Raw genomic sequence first — 21,473 nt, 5'->3', positions numbered from 1 at the left:
TTTTAAAATTACTAGAAGGGCACAAAGTCCCAAAACATAGAAACAACCAATATTTGAAGAGACAGAAATACTTACTAGCTTGAATGATTATTTCATGTTGCACATGTTTCAAGTTACCATAATGTTACCATGAAGATAGACTGTCTCAAGAAATTTTTAAAAATAGCGTTAGAGGCACTTGTCTAGCATGTGTGAGGCCCTAGGTTTGATCCATAGCTCCACAAAATTGAGAAAATAAATAACCATACTGATCCAACAAATAACTAGCTGTGGAATAAAATGTGTTATGTTACCAGAATTTAATCACTTTTTACTTGCTTTCTCATTTGTAACAAAACAATATAAAATAAACAAACTGAACCATTAGATTTTAAAAAAAAACAGCATAATAGACAGGAGGATAGAACATTCACATAGGAACATCATTTACATTGTTTCGAAATGCCTAGGTTAGTGATTAAATGCATTCTCTGCTGAGAGAATGAGATTCTAATCAAGTAAATAAATACATAAAATAAAGGAAGTCTTTTCATCAGATGTCTTTATTCAGCATTGTAGCTTATATGGAAGCATGAAGATACGATGAGCATATATGTGTACATATATATACTCTAATAGGGAAGACTAATGGGGAAAAGAATTAAATGTCTTAGAAGACCAGTTTTCTGTTTCTTGGGCTTGGAAGAATTACGATCCCTCGGGCACAGAAGAGAGAACTGCACTGGATGTGCTTCTCTGTGAGAGCCATCAGCTTTGAGTACACGATATTACAGATCTAGAAGAAGAAACACTGTTTCATAAAATTTTCATAGACAAAGTTGAAAGATAGAAAATGACAAAAAATAGACAATATAAACAGGTCCAATCACAGCTGGAGTTATCTAATCATGAACTAATTGTCGATATTACCACACACAATTCTGAATATTAGCAAACATCAAGCACTATTGATGGAAGGAGAATAAAAAAAGCTAGGAACATTACAGTATACTACCTTTTTAATGTATAAAAACTATTGTCAGTGGAATTATATAAAGACATCATGTTCAAAAGCAAATAATTCATCACAAAGCATGTTAGTCAGAACAAAATGAAATGATGTCTTCAAACTGTTGGAAGAAAATCGATCCTGGAACTAATGGGACTTGGCTACTCAGGACAGTGAGACTTGAGAATCATATTTCTAAGACAGAGCAGGAATGTCTGTGAGACTTCATATCTACCATTAACCAGCCAAGTGCTATACTGGCAGAGTGGTAGAAAGCTAACTATGAGCAAGAAAGCCAAGTGAGAGCTCCAAGCCCTGAGATCAAATTTTAAAACTAGCATGGAAAAACAAAGAGAAAGCACATTCCTTTTTGAAATATTTTCTGAAAGAAAAATATCCTGAAAAAAAAAGAAAATCCCCAAAGGTATTGTTTTTCTGTAGAAAACACTAATAAATTCATCCTTCTGAAACATGCATAGTCTAGATAATCACTAATAAAAATGGAATCTTGAACCCAAGAGAAGATGAAAATAAATGCAGTATGAATCAGATATTTTATTTAACCCACTATATCTGAAAAATTATTTCAATATTTAACAAAAATATTATTACTGAAATATTTCCACCTTCCTTGTACAAAAAATGTATTAAATATCTTTTGGGCATTTCAGACATAGAGTACAATCTACTTAAAATTCTCACATTTCAAGTACTTAGTAGTGCTTTTGGTCTCCATTGTAGACAAATTCTTGTTTGTAGTAAGAATCTCCTTACGAATTTGATCTATAACTCAGTTCATTGGTATATTATTTATTGAATTTCACAATTAATAAATATTTTAGAATATACTTCTTTGTAATTTACATAGCTACAGTGTGTTTCTCAAGTAATACAATGGCATTTAATGACATGCATCCTGAAATGAAAAGCAAAAATGAACAACAAGGCTGGGTGCCAGTGGCTCACATCTGTAATCCTGACTACTCAGGAGGCTGAGATCTGAGGATTGTAGTTCAAAGCTATCCTGGGGATGAAAGTCTGTGAGACTCTTAACTCCAATTAACTTATAGGAAACTGGAGGTGATGTTAGCCTTGAGCATACAGAGCTCAGGGACAGCACCCAGGCCATGCTCAAGCCCCATGACCAACAAAAAAAAAAAAGAAAGGAAAGAAAATTAAAAACTGAATTTGTAAAACCCACATGATCACACAGGTATTATGTGCAGGCATGCAGTAGATCCACTATCAAGAACTCTTAATTACGCAGTGGAGCCAGAAAGATAACTAACAAAACCAGTCACTAGAAGCGCAATGAGCAAGGATAGCTTTGACAACAGGAAAAGTAAAATCTGACCAAGAGGTTGTGTTTTAACAGTTGATGAATGCATCATAAATATATAACACCACATGACTCTGAGGACAGGAACACTCACCATAGAACAGCTTCTCATTTGTCTCCTGGACCTTTTCACTTGTCTTTTGTTTGCCTTTTTCTTTGGCAATAGTATTCTTTCTCTTAGTCAGGGAAAAATTTGGCAAAGTGACATTAAATGTTTTCTTCAGAACAGAATGTCTTAAAAACGTACTGAGCTGTGGAGAATCAAACAATAAAGTAGTATGCTGTAATTATGTCATTCACAAACTGAAAAATTACTGCATATAAATAATAAATTCACTAAATAAATTAACCAGTATCTTCCATTAATATCTTACATGTTTGGATTCCTGGGGTTAATATCTCTAAATATGCTTTTATAATGCAAAAAGGTAATTAATCATGAGCTTAACTAAAGTGTGCTTAATATTCTTGACAAATGTCACAGTTAAAAATACATTGGGGTGTCATGTAAGAAATCAGGATATCAACTCAAAAGGAACTCCACAAGATAAAGTTTAATTCCGCAGAAAGGTACCCAGGTCTTCAGTCAAAACTCTGGCAAGGAAGAATACAGAGCAAGAAGGTTGCTCCCATTTTTTTTTCCAGTTGTGGGGCTTGAACACAGGGCCTGAGCACTGTCCTTGGACTTTTTCTCAAGGCTACCACTTGAGCCACAGCATCATTTCCAGCTTTTTTCTATGTATGTGGTACAGAGGAATCGAACCCGGGCCTTCTTGCATGCTAGGCAAGCACTCTACCACTAAACTAAACTCCTGGCCTTCAAGGAGGATGTTTTAATCAAAGTGCAGCAGGAAAAGAATGTATATTTTAAAAATGCAATTAACAAGGTCCAAGTCTCTTGGCTAATGCAGAAAGTTTTCAGAAAAACAATTCTTTCAACATTAACAGAAAGGAAGCAAACTATTTTGATTTAAAAAAACAAAAGGACACTGTTCTCACAACATATATTTGAAACAGAATAAGAGGGTGAAACCTGTAACTTAAAAAAAAGATGTGTATATATTTTAATATGTGTATTTTAAAAATATGCATATTTATAACTTTTACAATAACTTTTTTGCCAGTCCCAGGCTTGAACTCAGGGCCTGGGAACTGTCCTTGAGCTTTCTCATGGCCAGTGCTCTACCACTTGAGCCACAGCACCACTTCCAACTTTTTCTGGTTATGTGGTACCAAGGAATCAAACCCAGGGCAGGCACTCTACCACTAGGCCATACTCCTGGTCCAACTTCTATTATGAAAGTAAATTTTGCTTTCAAGGAGGGCAGATACTAATTTTCCACGTGTCTTCTAGTCAATATTTATCCTTCCACCCAATATTTACGGTATGCATATCCTCTGCCCAAGACCATTTTAGCACTAAGACAGAATCTACCTGCTGTGTCCAGGCAACCTACCAACAACCTACCAATGAAATCACTGATAACAACAGAAATTTGAAACCATTTCTAACCTGTCTTAAAAAATTTCTCAGGGGCTTTCAATTAATATGAGGAAAGTCTACTAAATCTCTTGTGAAAAGATTATTGAAAAGTAAATTAGTAAAATATTCATTTGACTAGTATTTGAGTGTGTCTTTTGTTACAGGCCCTCTCATACCTCTCATTTTTATTCTCGTCCCCTCCCATGAACATCAGACAAAAGGAAGCACTGAAGAGGTTGAGTGCTAAACCACTGAAGTAGGTTGTAGTTTCTGAACACAAGCTAAGAATGATGAGAATACTACACGCTTGGATTTGTACTTGTCTCTGACTTATTATTAAGAGACAAAATCATAACCCAGACTAGCTAGGCATAAAGTAAGATTTCACCTTTAAAGTAAGCAATGCAAACGGGACTAGGGATGTAGTGTGAGTGGTAGAACACTTGCCTAGTGATTTTGAGTCACTGAGTTCAAACCTAAGTACCAAAAAAAGAAACAGAAGTGGAGTATTTCAAAGTTTCTAGAAAAAAACTGAATTTCTTAAAAATTATCATTGACATAGACAAACACTACCACGATTATTTTATACCATTAACATATTTGATTCCAAAACATGGATACTGTTTAGTATCAATCAAATGGTATGTTTACTATAAGACTTCAAGACTTAGTTAGGAAGCTAAGCAATGAAGACAGTGAGTATGGTACTGGTGGAAGATCAATCAGGCCAATGGGACATATACAGAGCCCAGAAATAAACCCATGCAAATGCCATCCTGCTGCTTGACAAGGAAGCAAAGACAATGCAATGGAGCACCAAAGATAAACTTTGGGATACCATGATCAGGTATCATAAATAAACAAGGCTTACTGGCTAGAAAAAAAATGATAAAGATAAGGCAATGACTAAAAAGCTAAACCGTAGTCATTAGTACTTAGGGAAATACCAGGAGTAATGTGGAACCAGGCTAATCATCTAATTAACAACTTGCTTCTTTCTGACACATATGGAAGTGGGGGAAATAAAAATCCTTCCTTACAAGAGAGATGAAAGCAGTTATTTTGCATTCAAAGCGTTTTTCACCTGAATATAGGAATGAATGCAAGTTGGGTCTTATGTTACTTGAGCTGCATAGAAATCATGTTCAGATTGTAGCTTTCAGAATGCAAAATATCTGAAAGTACTTGTCTGCAGCAAACAGTAGTCTAATGCCCACTTAGGCTTTTATACTCTCAGTTGTATGGTTTACAAAATTGATTTAAAATTAATCTGAACTTAAGAACAATTTTATAAACCATTTCATTAAAATTATGTTGAATGTGTTTGAACTATGAATTACAACTGAGGAATGATCAATACAAAGTTATGTTTGGCTTAAATTTGTAATGAAATGAATTAGAATATGTATGCCGATATTTATAGTTTCCACTAAAATATTATTAATGCTGTATCTATAGTATGCTGAATATATATGAATGTTGAATATATATGAATGCTGAAAATAGTATGTTTTATATTCTTATGTGCAGTAAAATATAATGCTTAAACTACTTTAATCACCAGAGATTATTTTTATTCATTCGTTTGGTAGTATAAAAACTATATATATATATATATATATGTATATATATATATATATACTTTTTCCCTGTGAATAGTAAGATTGAATTTGATGTATTATAGATAGCCGGGTGCTAGTGGCTTATACATATAATCATAGCTACTCAAAAGACAGATCTGAGGATCCCATTTTGAAGCCAGCCTAGCGAAGAAAGTTCCAGAGTCTCTTATCCTCAATTACGCAGCAACAAAGTGGAAGAGGAGTAGTGACTCAACTGCTGAACAAAAAACTAAGGAAGAAAACCCAGTAATCACACACACACACACACACACACACACACACACACACACACTCACACTCACATCAATGTATGAATGTTATCCAAATAAATTTTGGAGTTGGGTATAATGAGAACACTGTAATCAGAACACAAGAGGTAGAGGCAGGAAGATTGCAAATTCTAGGCTGGATTGGGTTGTGATGCAAGTTCAAAGTGAGCTGCTTCAGTTACACAGTAAGACCCTTCTCTACAGAAGTAAGGGCTAGGAATGTAGCTCCATGTCAGAGCCGTGTGCCTTGCAAATGCAGTACTCCATACCATGAAAAACTTGAAACAAAATATAATCTCAGGACAAAGTCTTTTCTCTGAATTTTATGCAGTTCAACTGTTCTTTAGTTTCTATGGTTACAATTCACCTTCACCTAAAGAAACAGAAATCTTTTTGCAAGTGTCAGCTTTTTGTTGCAGACATTATTGTTTTGATGCTCAGACTTGAACCCACAGCCTCATACATGCTAGGCACATGATACACCACTAAGTCACACTGTCAGTCTAATTAGGATGGTTTTGTGTGTGTGTGTGTGTGTGTGTGTGTGTGTGTGTGTGTGTGTGTGAATCCTTTAGTGCTTTACTTATTTTTATTATCTTTAAATAATTGTACACAGGGTTTGGCATTTAGAAAAATAATTTCTGAATACAATATGTCTTGACCAACGTCACCCCTTTCAACCTTGTATACCAATCCTGTCTCTGCTCAACCCTTTCCCTTATTCTTCCTAATTCTGTAGGATATACATTAAATTCTCAACTGACTTCTCCCCCTCTGCTCTTCATTCTCCTACCCCACTAGCCTTGTCCTCTCTCTGCCCCCACCAAGTACCCATTTCCTGGTACATATCTGTTGGGCTTTGACTTTGCCTTTCTAAGGAATTCCAGTATTTGAGTTCTCCCTTAGATGTCTTCAATCTTGTTTTGTTTTTGTTTTTTTTAACCTAGAGTTTTGTAAAACCTATGTTAAATGGATGTTTGGATCCTTCAATCATCCAATCTTATTTATATCAATTCTATATACTGGGGAGGAGCATAGCCTCTTTATTTCTTTGGATCATGCATTTTCTTTTGACAGTTTACGCTTGCAAATAATTAGAGAATGATAGTGAAATCATCTCTATGCTTTAAGTAGCCTTGCACATAATGTGTCATTTTAAACATCATGGCATTTACACACAGCCAAGTAATGAGAATTAGCTACAGTATCGGTAGACATTTTTAATTTTCTTCTATCAGTCCTCTTACCACTTACCCATCTCTCTGCATCTGTACCTGTATATTCTGCCTTTTTACATTCAGTCAGTCAGGTTTTCTCTGAAAACCTCTTAAGATTTCAGGATTGCTCTGCAACCCAAAAAAGGACAACCTTTTCTATGTATCACACTTTCACTTTAAATATGGTATTTATATCTTTCTCTTTCTTTTTTTTTTTTACCTAGGTTAGTAGGCTACCAGAAAGCTGTCTTTGTCCTTTTGTTCTATAGCCCTTTGAACTATGCCTGACATAGACACTTGCAATTTTGTTTGTTTAATTCTGAGAACTTTAGGTCCTCACTGATTTCTTAGAAAATTCTCAGTTAACATTGTTTTGTGATTCATCTTATTTATTTCCTATTTTGGAACTGTTACTTTTACAGTTTAACTTCTTTAAAGTACTTGTCATGTTAGTTTTAGGTAAACATTTATTAAAAGTTTAACATACATAATCAAAGTATGCAAATCAGTAGGAAATTAGGAATTCTCAAAAAGTGAACAATCCTATATAAGCAGCATTCAGATCAAGAAATGAATGTTACCAGTACTCCAGAAAGTTTCTTTATCCCCTTCATAGTCATAGCTCGGCAGAACAACTCCAGAGCCTGCAAGAGTCACAAGTATCTTCTAACATTATTAGAAGAGCTTTGGCTGATTCTGAACTTTACCTAATGCAATCAAATAGACCATTTCCTTTTGAGCCTGGTTCATTCTACTGACATTATGCTTATGATATGGATCTGTGTGGTTGTGTATAACATTAATCCTCAGTTCTCTTTTGCATTCCATTTTGTAAGTGCATTACAAAGTATTTTGTCCATTCTATTTCTGGTGACCATTTATGGAAAGTTTCCAATTTCAGCTACTAAAATAGTGTTGCTGTCCACATTAGTATGTGTCTTTTGACACACACATGCTGACATTTCTTGGTTATAAAACTAGAAAAGTAACTACTGGATTATAAACAATCTGTACAGTTAGTTTTACAGAATCTACTAAGCAGCTTCCCAGAGTATATAAGAAATTCACTTTTTTCTCCATCTTTTCCAATACTTGGCTGCCTTTTCTATCCCTTTCTAATGCTCTATGTTAGCTATAGTAAATATGTACTGTATATGCACACATACATACACACAATAACACACTTAGCTATACTAGTGTATATACTTCAATTACATAGTATGTTTACTATAATCATGTTATATATCTGATATATAGATATTATAGACTAATTATTGTGTACTATACATTACATGTTATATAGTCTACAGCATATATAGTATACTATGCAGAATATAAGTACCACTATATGTAATATGTATACTATATAGAGTATATACTATACTACTGTATATTATGCAGTGTGCATGCTATATATTCAGCAAAGCTAAAATATCCAGTACTTCTGGAGATTTTGTTAGCTACTATTCAGGATGTACTTTTTTAAATTTTCCCTAAAATTGCCTTAATATAAACATCTTCAGTTTAACTGTCTCTGTAGTCAGACTTCTTCCTCAACCTGTTTATGAAATAAAGGAATCCTCACTGCATGTCAGCTGTTCTCTTCATCCATCACCATGAAATCTGCTGGTCGGAACTAGAAATTTTTGTCCCAGTGGGGTCCTACTGTGATTCTCAGAATGTCTGCCTCTCCTACTGTTAACATATGTCCCACTCTCACAGTACTTTATGGAGTTATTTTTCCTGCTAGCTCTTTTTGAAAAGAATTAATTATACCTCCTTTTCAGTGGTTAGGTTAAAAAAACTACTCAAAACAAAATATACTCATAATAATGTGAAAATGTTGTGTTGGCCTCTACAGAGTACAAGATTTTAAAATAATCTATTATATCCACTTATTACTCCAAAAGCAGTAAGAATGATATCCATATGTGTGTTTTATCAAGCATATCACTTAAATTCCCCCTGCTAAATTCTCAACCACATCTGACCTCCACTAACTAGCCATTATATCCTATATCTGAGGATAAAACTTTTTCTTTTTTTGTTTTTTTAATATATAGAGGGGTTACAGTTATATTCGCCAGATAGAAGATGCATTACTTTCTACAGATTGATACCCCTTCTCATGTTTTTGTACCCATTTCCCTCCCCCAATCCCTCCCCTCATTTCCCCCTCCTATTTCAAATAAACAAATAAACATATATATATATATATATAATATACTGGGTAACAAAGTAAGATACTGTAACAATATGAGATTTACCCTTTTGTATGATTTTACACCTTTATTTTAAGTAGCTCATTTTTCATTCTGCCCTTTTACTTCTTACATACTTTTTGGATGATTTTGTAAGAGAATAAATAATATAGCCATTACTGCAAATGGAAAATGCCCATAAAGTTTACAATACAAGATGGTTGTGGTGGCAACAAGAGAAGAGAAAAAAAACATAGTACATTAAGAACAATAGTCACTCATAATTAAGCTTTTGTTTCCCTGTCTTGAAAGTCCATTCATTTGGCCTCATCCTATATGACCTTATGTATCCTGGGGTTTGAGCTATTGCAATCTTCTGCAAAGAGAGTCCTAAGTTTGTACTAATTATTTGAAATGAGGGAAACCATTGAGCATATGTGGATAAAACTTTTATAAACTTATGCAGCTCTTCTGAGTATGTGATTGACACAAGCTTGGATTTAATATCTACTGATTTTGCTTATTAATATTGGAATATTTCCTAACAGTGTTATTTATTTTCCTGCAATACAGCAATGGTTACACTGTACATTTCTATAGCACAAGGCTTTCCCCCATGCTATCCCAGTCCTTTAAAAACCACAGTTTAGGGCCACAGAATAATCCAGTGTATGTTATGTTATGTTTTATTTGAACATTTAGTTGATATAATTAAATTATTTTCAAATTTTCACTTTTAACAGATAGTCATTGATAGAGATTGAGTCATAGAGCATCGTGTTAAGATGGCTGGTTCACTCTTTTCTACATACTACTTAATTGATTCTGAAAAACAATCTTTTGGTTAACATTAATAAAACAAAGTTTCTTCTAGTTCTTTTAATGAGTTTGATTTGATTACTAGTCATGGGCACACTTTATTTGTTTTGACTCGTAAGAAGAGTCATGTGGTTATCCCTAAGAAAAGTATGTTCCCTGGGACTACCATCTGTAGATTTAGAATCAAACAATGACTGTGATCAAGCTTATGAATGGGGCCAGTGCAGCCCTTAAAAGAGGGGTTGGTGCATACTTACTGACTTACATCTATTAGTTGTTTGTAGTGTGTGCTAATTATATTTTTCTACTTCTTTCTTAGATTTAAGTGTGTTTAATTTTTAAGCCCAATTTTTAACTAGTCAGATAAATGTATTGTAAAAAAATATTTTTTGGTTGTGGGGCTTGAACTCTGGGCCTGGGCATTGTCCCTGAGCTCTTCAGCTCAAAGCCACTACCCTACTCCTTGAGCCACAGTGCCACTTCCAGTTTTCTGGTCGTTAATTGGAGATAGCAGTCTCATGGACTTTTTAGTGCCCCGGCTGGCTTTGAATCATTATCCTTAGATCTCAGCCTCTAGTAGCTAGGATTACAGGCATGAGTCACCACACCCATCTTGTATTGTAAACTTTATGGGCATTTTCCATTTGCAGTAATGGCTATATTATTTATTCTCTTGTTTACAAAATCATCCAAAAAGTATGTAAGCAGTAAAAATGCAGAATGAAAAATGAGCTACTTAAAATAAAGGTGTAATAATATTAGTAAATATAGAAAAAGGAAATTTGTAACCTTTTTCCATGTCCTTGCAGATGACTACATTATAGATTACTTCATGTCATAAATCATGCATTCAAGTATGAAATAAGATCAGCTACCTGTTTAAGTTCAGAAATAGCTGCAGAGTTTGTTAAAGATATTTGTAATAGACTTTCTGGTCCCCATGCTAGTATAGTCAAAACCCACAAAAGTGTGAAGAAAAAAAAATAGTTAACATTTTAGTGACATTTTTAAAAAGTTCACAACATTCAACAGAAATACTATCACTGGGAAATGGAAAATGACTAACTTATCTCTAGTATCTAAAAAAGGTCATGGGAATCACACAGCCACTGCATTAACCCCATGTTTCAGGGAAGCCTTACTTAACCGTGAAGAAGTTTGACATTCTGACGGGATATAAGTCAGATTCACTGATTATGATCAAAATCTTACACAAGGATCATGGATTGATTTTCATGGCAACTATAAAAGAAAATTTTCATTTCTTAAATTAAAATCCTGAAATATAATATTTTACTCTAATGATCTTAATATTTTAAATTTGATAAAAGCATATAAATTCTTAATTATATATTACCATAATCAAATACTCTTCTTCCTTTATTCATATTAAAAACCCAAAAGCATCATCATTCAATACTAATAGCAACAGTAAAACAGAATAACCAGAGAATGATTCACCAAGAGAAGTATTCAACTTAAAAAATAAAATCTATTACATGTATAATGAGTTCATTAATTTCACATTCATACAGTATTCATGTCATATGAACCACAAAGCATATTAATAATAAAGAGATTCTTCAAACCTATTCAAAGGAGACTAGTCCATGAAGAGATTATTCTACAAATGGAATTAGAAAGCAAATGAAAATGCAGGCAAATAGGTTTAAAAAGTTTAGACTGCTTTGTTGCTTTAGTCAAGAGATAAATGCAAACTCAGAGTAGACTAATGTAAAATAATCAGATTGTAAGCAGGAAACACTACCAGGAAATCTAGTATAAAGCAAAGTCATCTTGTAGTTTGAATAAGAATTTGGGTGATAGAGTCATTGAAACTGCTGTGCAATATTTTAAGAATAGGTCTTTCATACATTGCCATTAAGAATGGATTCTCTACAAAGCGTCTCTGTAAAATACTATGGTATGTAGAGAATAAACATTAGACTGTCTAAGAAATGCTAAGACAATGGAGAAAAGAGCAGTAGTGCCATGTTTAAATCATGTTTCTACATTCCTTCTTAAAAATCAATCCTATAGTCCAATTTTACTTTAACAGGCTGTCATTTCTCTCTTGCCTTATCAAGGGCAAGTAAAGGAAAAACTTCTACCTCTAGAAAAATGGCTACAAGACTCAAAGAATATATTTAGTGCCCAAACTACTTCTGACAAATTTATTTTTTTCTGGCTTTTCAAAAATTGCTTTTTTATTGTCTTTAAGTGATTGTACAAAGGAGTTAACATTCAAAGATCATTTTATGAACGTAATGCATCTTGATTAATGTTCCTCTTTTGATCCTTTTTCCTGATCCTCTCATTCCAACTGTTCTCCTTAATATGAGTTGGATATTATGACTCTATTCTCTTCGCCTTCCTCTCTTTATTCATTTTCTCTCCTCCCCTTGATATTCTCCCATTAGTTTTCTGGCATTCATTTTGTTGGACCATGAGTTAGTTTTCCTAAAGAATGATACTATTTGAATTTTCCCTTGAAAATCCCATATTTGGGTTAACATATTTGTGTACACTTGCATACAAGACCACTGTGTTTACTTCTCTATGCATAAATTATTTCTAGCTATCATATATGAGAGAAAACATGCACTCTTTGTATAGGTATGTCCAGTTCTTTGCAAATGAAGTAATATCATTATTGAAGTAATATTATTTTTCCTAATAGATGAGTACAATTCCATTCTGTATACATAATACATTTTTTTAATTTTTTTCCCATCCATTGAGAAGAATCTGAGACGTGTCTGGGGTAAATGGAATAGCAATAAATATGTTTGTATCAGCAGCTTTATTGTATCTATATACTATATACTCTATAAACATGTTTTATTAGATATATCAATATGTATCCATGGCATACAAACCCTCAGCTTAATTTTAATTATGTTCTAAAATCTATGTGCCAGTGATTGTATCTTGTATATTAAAGTTCAATAATATTTGAAACTGAAACAAGAAAGTTATTTCTTGGGGTTTGAAAAATTCATGTTTATATGCAATCAAGTGTGTTTCTTCGTTGTTTTTTTTTAACCAAGAATAAGCACTCTTTTTTCTGATGGACTATAGGGAAGAAAGCAAAGTTTAGACACTTTGGGTGTCTAGAGAAAGAATTTAATTGGGGAGGTTGCTACTGTTGATGTCTGTTAGAATGGAAATTCACTGGAGCATGTCTTCTTTAGTGCCACACTATTTTCCTCTCTCCAGTTTCTAAACCTATAGCATGCACTACTATATGAAAGTTCTATTTCTGGCACTTTTGAGCTTTGTAGAAGAGAAGGGCTCTCAAAAGAGTAATAAATAGTTCAAACAGTTTCTCTGGAGGTGGTCATTAGACACAGGATTTGGGGACTGTTCAGGTTTTCCTTCTGCCCTATAAATACTACAGAGAAGCAAATCACACCTTTCCAAGTTCAACTGCATCCCATTTGCTCCCCCATAGGCAGACAAAGTTCTTCTGTACATCACATAGCCTCGAGCTAATTTGGCCCATAGAATGAAATTGGGGATTGAAGAAAAAATATTTGAGAAAAGTATTTTATTTAGTCAAGTGAGTTTCAAGTTTCTCACAGAGAAATAAAAACTCTAAACAGCCTTCACTCTACCATCTAGCTTCTCCTCTGACAGAGGAATTAAAACTGTAACAGAACCAAAGTAAAAACGACATATGAAGAAAAGTTAGAGTTTTCAAACTACTGTAGAACACCAATCAAGTAATTGAATTAAATGCTAATTTTTCTAAGAAATAGTTAGCAGAAATGCAAACTTTGGAAACAAAAGTTTCCACACATCAGGAAACACTCTTTAACTCAGGAAAACAAAGCATCATGATATACCCAAACCTTTCTATGAAAAATCTACCTCCTTCTTGGCTTAAAATAACATTTGATTTTTCAATCATAAAAACCTATTAACATAAAATGTTTTAAAGTACAACTGTGTATTAAGATCCTGAGGTGATTCTAAAGAGTTTTGATTGCAAACAGCTGTGGTCATTCCCCATATCTACTGGAATAAAATGCAACCCTGAAACAAAGTAATATTGATCAGGATGAACTGTTGTAAAAGCTGAAAGTGTGGGAATAGCCTTGAGAACACAGGGCTGTCAAATTAGACATGACCGTGCCATAGAGGACTGATGAAACCTAACTAATGTATCTGTAACCCACTAACGGAGACAGCACAGCAAGAGAGAATCTTGAGGAAGAGAGTACTCTGTTCTATACATTTTGACTATGAGATGTCAACATACTAAATGTTATGATTTGATGAGGATTTTTTTACTTAATTTACTTAAATGCTTTAGAAAACAAAAATTTTTAATTTTTTTAACTACTGAGATAGATTATGATGGTGTTTCTTCCATTTTATTGCACCCTGGAAAGCAATGGTCAATACTGAGCCAAGAATGTGGAAGAGTGTTGAAAGTAGAAGTTGGGAGTGAACAGTGAACCTTCTGATTATTTATAAACATATTTATCCTTCTATCACATCTTGACCTTCCTCCCCATCAAGATAATCATCATAGTTTCAAGTCTTTCAAAACAATCTAGATTTCCCCATGTGAGAGAAAATGTGGTGCTTATCTTTTTGAGATTGACATATTTCACTTAACATGTCTATCTGCAGTTCCAACCATTTCCATCTAAATGACATAGTTTCACAGTTTATGAATGCACAATGCCCTAGTGTGTATGTTCTTTATACACATATCACCTGATGGGCACATGGATAATTCCATATGTTGGCTCTTATAAATAGTGTGACAATAAACATACTATTCAGGTATTTCTCAAGCACCGATTTTGAGTTCTTTGATACCAAAGGAGATACATCAGGAAAATATAGTATTTGTATTTCCAGGAACCTCCAAACTGATTTGCACAGTAAGTGCACTAACTTATATTCTTACCAACAATGTATACAGGTTCCCTTTCCCCTTGCAGTGTTTGTTATTGTTTTCTTGATGCCAGTCTTTCTGATTGTGGAATCTTAATGTAATTTACATTTGCATTTTCTTGTTAGATAAAAATATTGAGTAATTTTCTTGTGAATTTATTGTCCATTTGTCATTATTTGCATTATTTGTTATTGCTCTTCTATACCATTTACATTACTCTAACACATGTTTGTAAGTCATGTGATATATAATCTAAAAGGTACTTTGGATAAACATCAATGAAGTAAACACCAGTATGGCTTTTAAAAAAAGTACAGTCTCGTTATAGGATGAAATCATCACATAAATAATTTTTAAATGGCAGAAAGTAATATATTTATAATATAGAAGGCTCATCTAGTTAAGTAGATATTCAACAGAGGCCAGTATTTCTGCTTGAAGTATTGTACAAGTTAAAATCTAAAATGGACTTTGAAACATTAAATTGACTTTGGAAATGGAAACAAGACTAATACAGAAAACGTGAATGGAATGAGTAGAGTAAACAGAGAAAGAATACTGGGTCACATGCTATGGAAAATGGCAAGTGAGTTTGTTAACATGAAATTATGAAATGAGTTAGTAGGTAGTATACAAAAATATACTAAAATTCGTGTAGGAGCCAAAGAAAAAGAAAAAAAATCACAGAACAAACCTGTTATAATAAAACTTCTTTACAATAAAAAAGGAAATTTTCTTTATTGGTATCATTAATAACATTTTACTATTCTAAACTTGAGAAAAAAACTCTTTAAAGAAGCTCTTTATGTATCCCCACAAATGAAAAATATTTTCAGGAGATCTAGTATAACAAGAGTAGCAAAAATAATTTGCAACTTTTCATTAGATTTTCACGAGTGTAAGTCTTGCCTAGATGGGTATGGAGTTTTCACATTTAAACAGGATATCTTTTGTATCTCTAGGCAAACAAAACATAGCTACCTGGGGGAAAAAATTATTAAACACGCCCCCAAGACACACGCTGAACTCAGAATTACACAGCATGCATTTAGTTTCAAAGATTGTGATTTGCTTTTCAGTCAAATGTTTCCTGCTGCTAGAACAAATGTACCCTTTGTTTCATGAAAAGCTTTAACCTGAGAGTTACACTGCGTCTCCATGGTTCCCCAGTGGAATAAACTGCATAATGTAGAAAGTAGTGAGAAAACGGGTTTGGAAAATAAAATGTTCTTGTGGTGGCAAGTCATCAGATAGCCCCTATGCTAACGTAGAACGGGCGCCGTGAACACATACTCTCAGTAGCATCCTAAGTTCAAGGAAGTTCCCACAGAGCAGCCACCCAAGGCTCGCAGCAGCGACTGCATCATTTCTCTTATCTAATAATCTCCTGCAAATACACCTTTGCTTGCTGCTTCACTTCCTGAAAGGTAAGACCCACCATGGGGCATTCATTTTGTCTGCCAAATATGTCTTCAGAAGTTGTTTGTTTTGCTGCTGTTACACTCTAAGTAGAAGTTCCTGGATCCATGAAAGGAGACAAAGCAATATTCTTATGAAGATGCAAGGAAAAATAATTAAACAGATTTTTCATGTTTTGTCGCCCTTCCCCCCAAAGTAGAAGTTCCTGTGACTTTCATGTAAGACAAAAGAATTGTTATTGAAAATGAGGTGTACAGGAGAAATAAGCATTACTTAAAATAAAGAATAAGGTTTCATTTTGAAATTTTTCCTGGTTTTTATTTCTTCTCAGGTACCAAAGAGAATCAAAATAGAAATAGAATAGAATCAAAATAGAAAACATTTAGGCAGCCAGCATACACAATGAGCCAGTGGTTAATGCAAACTGGAAAAGTTAGATTTTACTTACACAAAACTGTTAACAGACATTCTCTACCATATTTCTCTATAGTATTTATGGAAACTAGAAAGGTGATGATGGGCAGTTATTCAACCATGTGGAATGGGCTGTATGAAATAGCAATATAAATGTTCCCATTGAGATCTATTACAAGAAAACACAATGCTATCCTGTTCTCACATATGATTTTCAAATTAATTTTTAATTTGAAGAATAACCTGCCAATAACAATATTCTTAAGTAGGCTGAGGATCTCAGGGGTAGCACCCAAGCCCAAAGTTCAAGTTCCATGATCAACCAATGATAAATAAATAGTAAGTAAATAAATAAATACTCCAGTTTTAACACTAAAATTACACTTCTGCCTTTATAGACACTAGGATAGAGAAAGAATGGGAGTGGGAAGCATTGGAAAAAGAGAGTGATTAAAATTATATCCATGGGAAATTATGAGAAACATTAAAACCCTTACAGTTTAAACTTTTCTGTTTTTGCCAGTCCTCGGGATTTCTCTACCCTTTGAGCCACAGCACCACTTCCAACTTTTTCATGAATGCTAGGCAAGCATTCTACCACTAGGCCAAGCTTCCAGCCCTAGTTGAAAATGTTTAAGCTACATTTTTACATTTAAAAAAAAAAAAAGATATATCCTTGTATTAAACTGTTCACTCAGTAGAGTGAATGTTAAAGTGTTCTATTTTACAGAGCCCCAACAGAGTTGAAGATTGAACTCAGGCCTTGCTTGCCAGCTAAATGCTCTTCCACTGAGCTAAATCTCCAACCCCAGCCTTGAAATCTTATCTCCAATAATCTTCTAAGAAAATTTAAAAGCAGGGCTGTGTCTCAAGTGGTAGAATGTTAACATTGGGCAAAAGAAGTCTAGAGATAGTCGTCAGGCTATGAGTTCAAGCCCCAGAACCAGAAAAAAAAAAAAGGTTAAAGAAGAATACTGATACAAAAAGATGTAAAAGAAAGAAAGATCCCATTATTATAGAATATAAAAGGTCCTAAATTATCTTTTGACTACTGTGTTTGACTAATGTGTATTAAAATTATGCCCTGATGAATATCTTCATGAATTATCCTGTGTGAATAAGCAATTTTATATCCTGATATGTAACTGTTGCACATATTTTAAATACTCCACTTTATATTTCTTATTCTTCTCACAGAGTATATAAGCAACCTTACCATAAGTGAGTAGCACTACAATTTTGAAACTTCTTCAACATATACCTAAGTGGTTCCCCTATAGGAAGGAAGTGAAGGACATATACTTACTAGTGGATTTGTTAATTAATAATTAATTCTGATATTTAGCTGTGTAATGAATATTTTTGTTCATTTTTAAAGATTTTTAAAATTGGCTGGCTACTGTTTTTTAGACTTTTTCTTACTATAATTATTAGAATGGTAATAAATTTTAAAGGAAATATATTCAATGCATATGTTTAAATAACTCTCTAACACCTGAGATATATATATGAATGTATTCATGAATGTGCATATACGTATATTCTCTCTACAGAATCTACATTTATTCAATGGTATTTTTAACCCCTGGTATGCTTAATGACATCTGAATAAGGAATAGGGCTCCCCACCGTCCTTAAAAGCATTTTAACTTCAGTCTATCAAAGTTCAAATCACATAACTAATTTAACCTACTGTGATTATATCCTCAGAAAGCAAGATTTCAATTAGAATGTAGTTTCTTTCATTGTACTTAGGAGGGAAATGTGTTTATTTAGAACACTCAAGTACTTGGTGCCTTAATATTTTATTTCTCACTTGTAGATTTTATAAACCATCACCTTGATTATGATTACATTTCTCTGGTAGCTTGGATTATTTGGAACATTTAGCAATGGTTAAAATGAAATTTTTAAAAGTTTAATGAAATTGTTTTTATCATTATGAGCACTGGATTCTCAATCTATAAAAAAATGGGAAAATGGGAAGTGATATTCTAAATTTCAATTAGGTTGAGAAAAATCTTACAAGAAATAGTAATCATGTCTTGTCTTATAAAGAACCATGAGAATTCATTAACACATTGTTGAGGGTATCATAGAAAATAACAAATATGAAAGAAAATGTGATAACAAATACCTCAATAAAGACATGTGGTATACAATAGGAAAAATTAAAATCAAAGTTTTTTAGGTGTTAACACTAGAAAGTTACTGATAAAATTTTAATTTATATGAATGAAAACTTTTATAAAACCAAAGTAGTAATAATTCACTACCATTCTTTTCTATTTATTTACATAGTCATACTGTGTTCCAACTCAGGTTTCATACATGTGTCAAGTACTCTACCACTTGATCCACACACTCCTGGCCCTTTTATTTTAGTTTATTATTCAAATAGGATGTCATGTGTCCCTTGCCTGAGCTGGCTTCAATCTGCAAGCCTACAATCTCTGCCTCTAAGCAGTTGTGATAATTCCCTGTTGATTTTCACTGTAAAGAGATGAGATGTTATACACTGTGAGGGGAGGAAAATTACAATCAGAATTGTAGATATCCTAAGTTGTAGATATCATAAATACTTGTTATTCCAGTTAACAAATATTATATACCTGGTAACTGGAATTATTTTTTGAAAACTGAAGGACATTGAATTACATATATCATCAAGTATCCACTGAGAACAAAGCACTCTGCTGAGTACCACAGAAGGTGCAATGAAATAAAAGCACCGAAATTCCATAATTGGGGATTAATTATATAGTAGTATGGACAAGTAATATTCCCTGAAAAGTTTCCAATAGCCACTTCAAATATTTCCAGCAAAAGTTGATAAGGCTTACACTGAAGCCATGCAGATTGAAAGTCGAAAAAGAATGGAGACCTTGTTTCTGGACGATTGGGTAAAGCCACTACCACAATGATGTTCATTGCAGCACTATTTACCATAGCAAAGATATGGAATCAACTCAGATGCCCCTCTATTGATGAGTGGATCAACAAGATGTAGTATTTATGCACTATGGAATTCTATGCTGCTGTCAGAAAGAATGACATCACCTTATTTGTAAGGAAATGGATAGACTTAGAAAAAATCATATTAAGTGAAGTAAGCCAGACTCAAAGGAAGATAGGCTCAATGGTTTCCCTCATTTGTCACAATCAGTAGAAACCTTGGGCTCGCCTAGCAGAGATTCACAATAGAACAAAATCTAGATACATAAGGCTATATAGTATGACGGTAAATGTAAGGACCTCCAGGATATAGAAACAAAAGCCATATAATGAATGATTGTTGTCTTTAATGTACTATGTTATTTCTCATCTCTCTTGCTGTCCCTTGGTTATCTCATATTGTTACAATATTTTACCTTGTTATCTGATACATTTTATCTATGCTTAATTGGTTATTTGAAATAGGAGAGGGAAGGGGGGAATCAAGTTGTGTGTGGGGGCAGGAGGAGGGAAATAGGGACTATGACATGGGAAAGGGTATCAATATTTGTGAAGTAATATACCTTCTATCTGATGAATATAATGTAACCCTTCTATTATTTACAATAAAAATATATGAAAAAAATAAAAAAAAGAAGAATGGAGGCCAAGTACTGACTTCTGACTATCTGTGAGCCAGTAAGGAATGACTGCTAAGTGTTGTTTCATTCCATGTGCTTGCCTCACATTTCATGCCCCACAGCCATAGTAGTTATGACACTGGCTCTAGAAATTCCACAATCTAGAGGCACAGAGAAAACCCAGCAACACAATCAAAACCCCAAGCCCTAGCTAGTGTGTGCACATGTACGCAACCTCACACATACAGGATCGTGAGCAAATGGACAAAGATCTAGGGCAAGGATGAGCACAGATGGTCACAGTGTTACAATCACCTTAGGAAACCACAAACACAGGCTTTAGAAAAGTGTGGATGGTGTTGAACATCAGTTTCTGCACAGGATTAAGTAAATCACAGACAATGGTATTTGTACTCCAGCAATTCAAAATATGGATAATTTGAAAAGCTGTCTCTTTTTGGAGATATCGGGTAGCTAAACTAAACTTTCCAGGAGACCTGATAATCACTTTCTGATTTAATTCCCTAAAGGCATTTGATAATGGGTGTGATCTGAGAATTAGAGCACAATCCCAGAAAATATTACTGTAATAAAGAAGAAGCTAAAGAATTGGCGTATGGATCCAGTGTCAGTATGCAGATACTAGATGAGCCACTAGTAGGGTGACCAAAATTATCTATGGGTAACAGTGACATACCTAAGCAGACAAGGATAAAACTAGTCTTGAAAGAATGACATTTATCATTTCTTGTTGTGTTCATGAAACAAAGGGTCTTACTAAATATACAAATTTGACATATTTTGAAACCTAGTGGTGCCAACAACCAAAGCCAAATCCTCCAGTCTTTCAGTGAAAAATGAGACAAAGATACTACGAAGGTCAGCAGTATCATAGCCCAGGGCCAGGGCTAGACCAAAGGCGATATCTAAAGTGGTAGAAGCAACACACCAGGGAGCATAGCAGAACCTGAAATGCTTCTGTCCTGAGCTGGGACGGAATGACTAGTCTCTCATGGGAAAATCCTCCCCTCTGCCAGATGAATTCTAGAGCTGGAGCTTTTCTAATTGTTTTATACAGAGGGTCTGCCATACAATCAAAAGTTACTAGTTATACAAAGAGGCAGGAAAATGTGTCCATCGATCAACACAGGAGGTGAGCAGTGAGGACACATGAACAAATGACCCAGACACAAGAACTCTCCAAGAAGAACACTA

At 33.9% G+C, this 21,473-nt stretch overlaps 1 protein-coding gene across 1 annotated transcript in view; it reads right to left on the bottom strand.

The window, feature by feature from the left end:
* Positions 1–526: 526 nt before the first annotated feature.
* Positions 527–21,473, bottom strand: part of Stpg2 (sperm tail PG-rich repeat containing 2) — a 225,168-nt gene continuing 204,221 nt past the window's right edge. The window contains exons 13-14 of the mRNA XM_090356573.1: positions 2,422–2,578; positions 527–775 (exon numbers count right to left, since the gene is read on the bottom strand). Of these exons, the coding sequence (XP_090212699.1) occupies positions 768–775; positions 2,422–2,578 (165 nt within the window). The 3' untranslated portion in view covers positions 527–767. The remainder of the gene's footprint in view (positions 776–2,421; positions 2,579–21,473) is intronic.

This window comes from Megascapheus bottae, chromosome 23, assembly GCF_031878675.1.
Source record: "Megascapheus bottae isolate mThoBot1 chromosome 23, mThoBot2.hap1, whole genome shotgun sequence".
NCBI lineage: Eukaryota > Metazoa > Chordata > Mammalia > Rodentia > Geomyidae > Megascapheus > Megascapheus bottae.
Note: the sequence above shows the minus strand (reverse complement) of the source record. Positions and strands in the feature narration are given on the sequence as shown.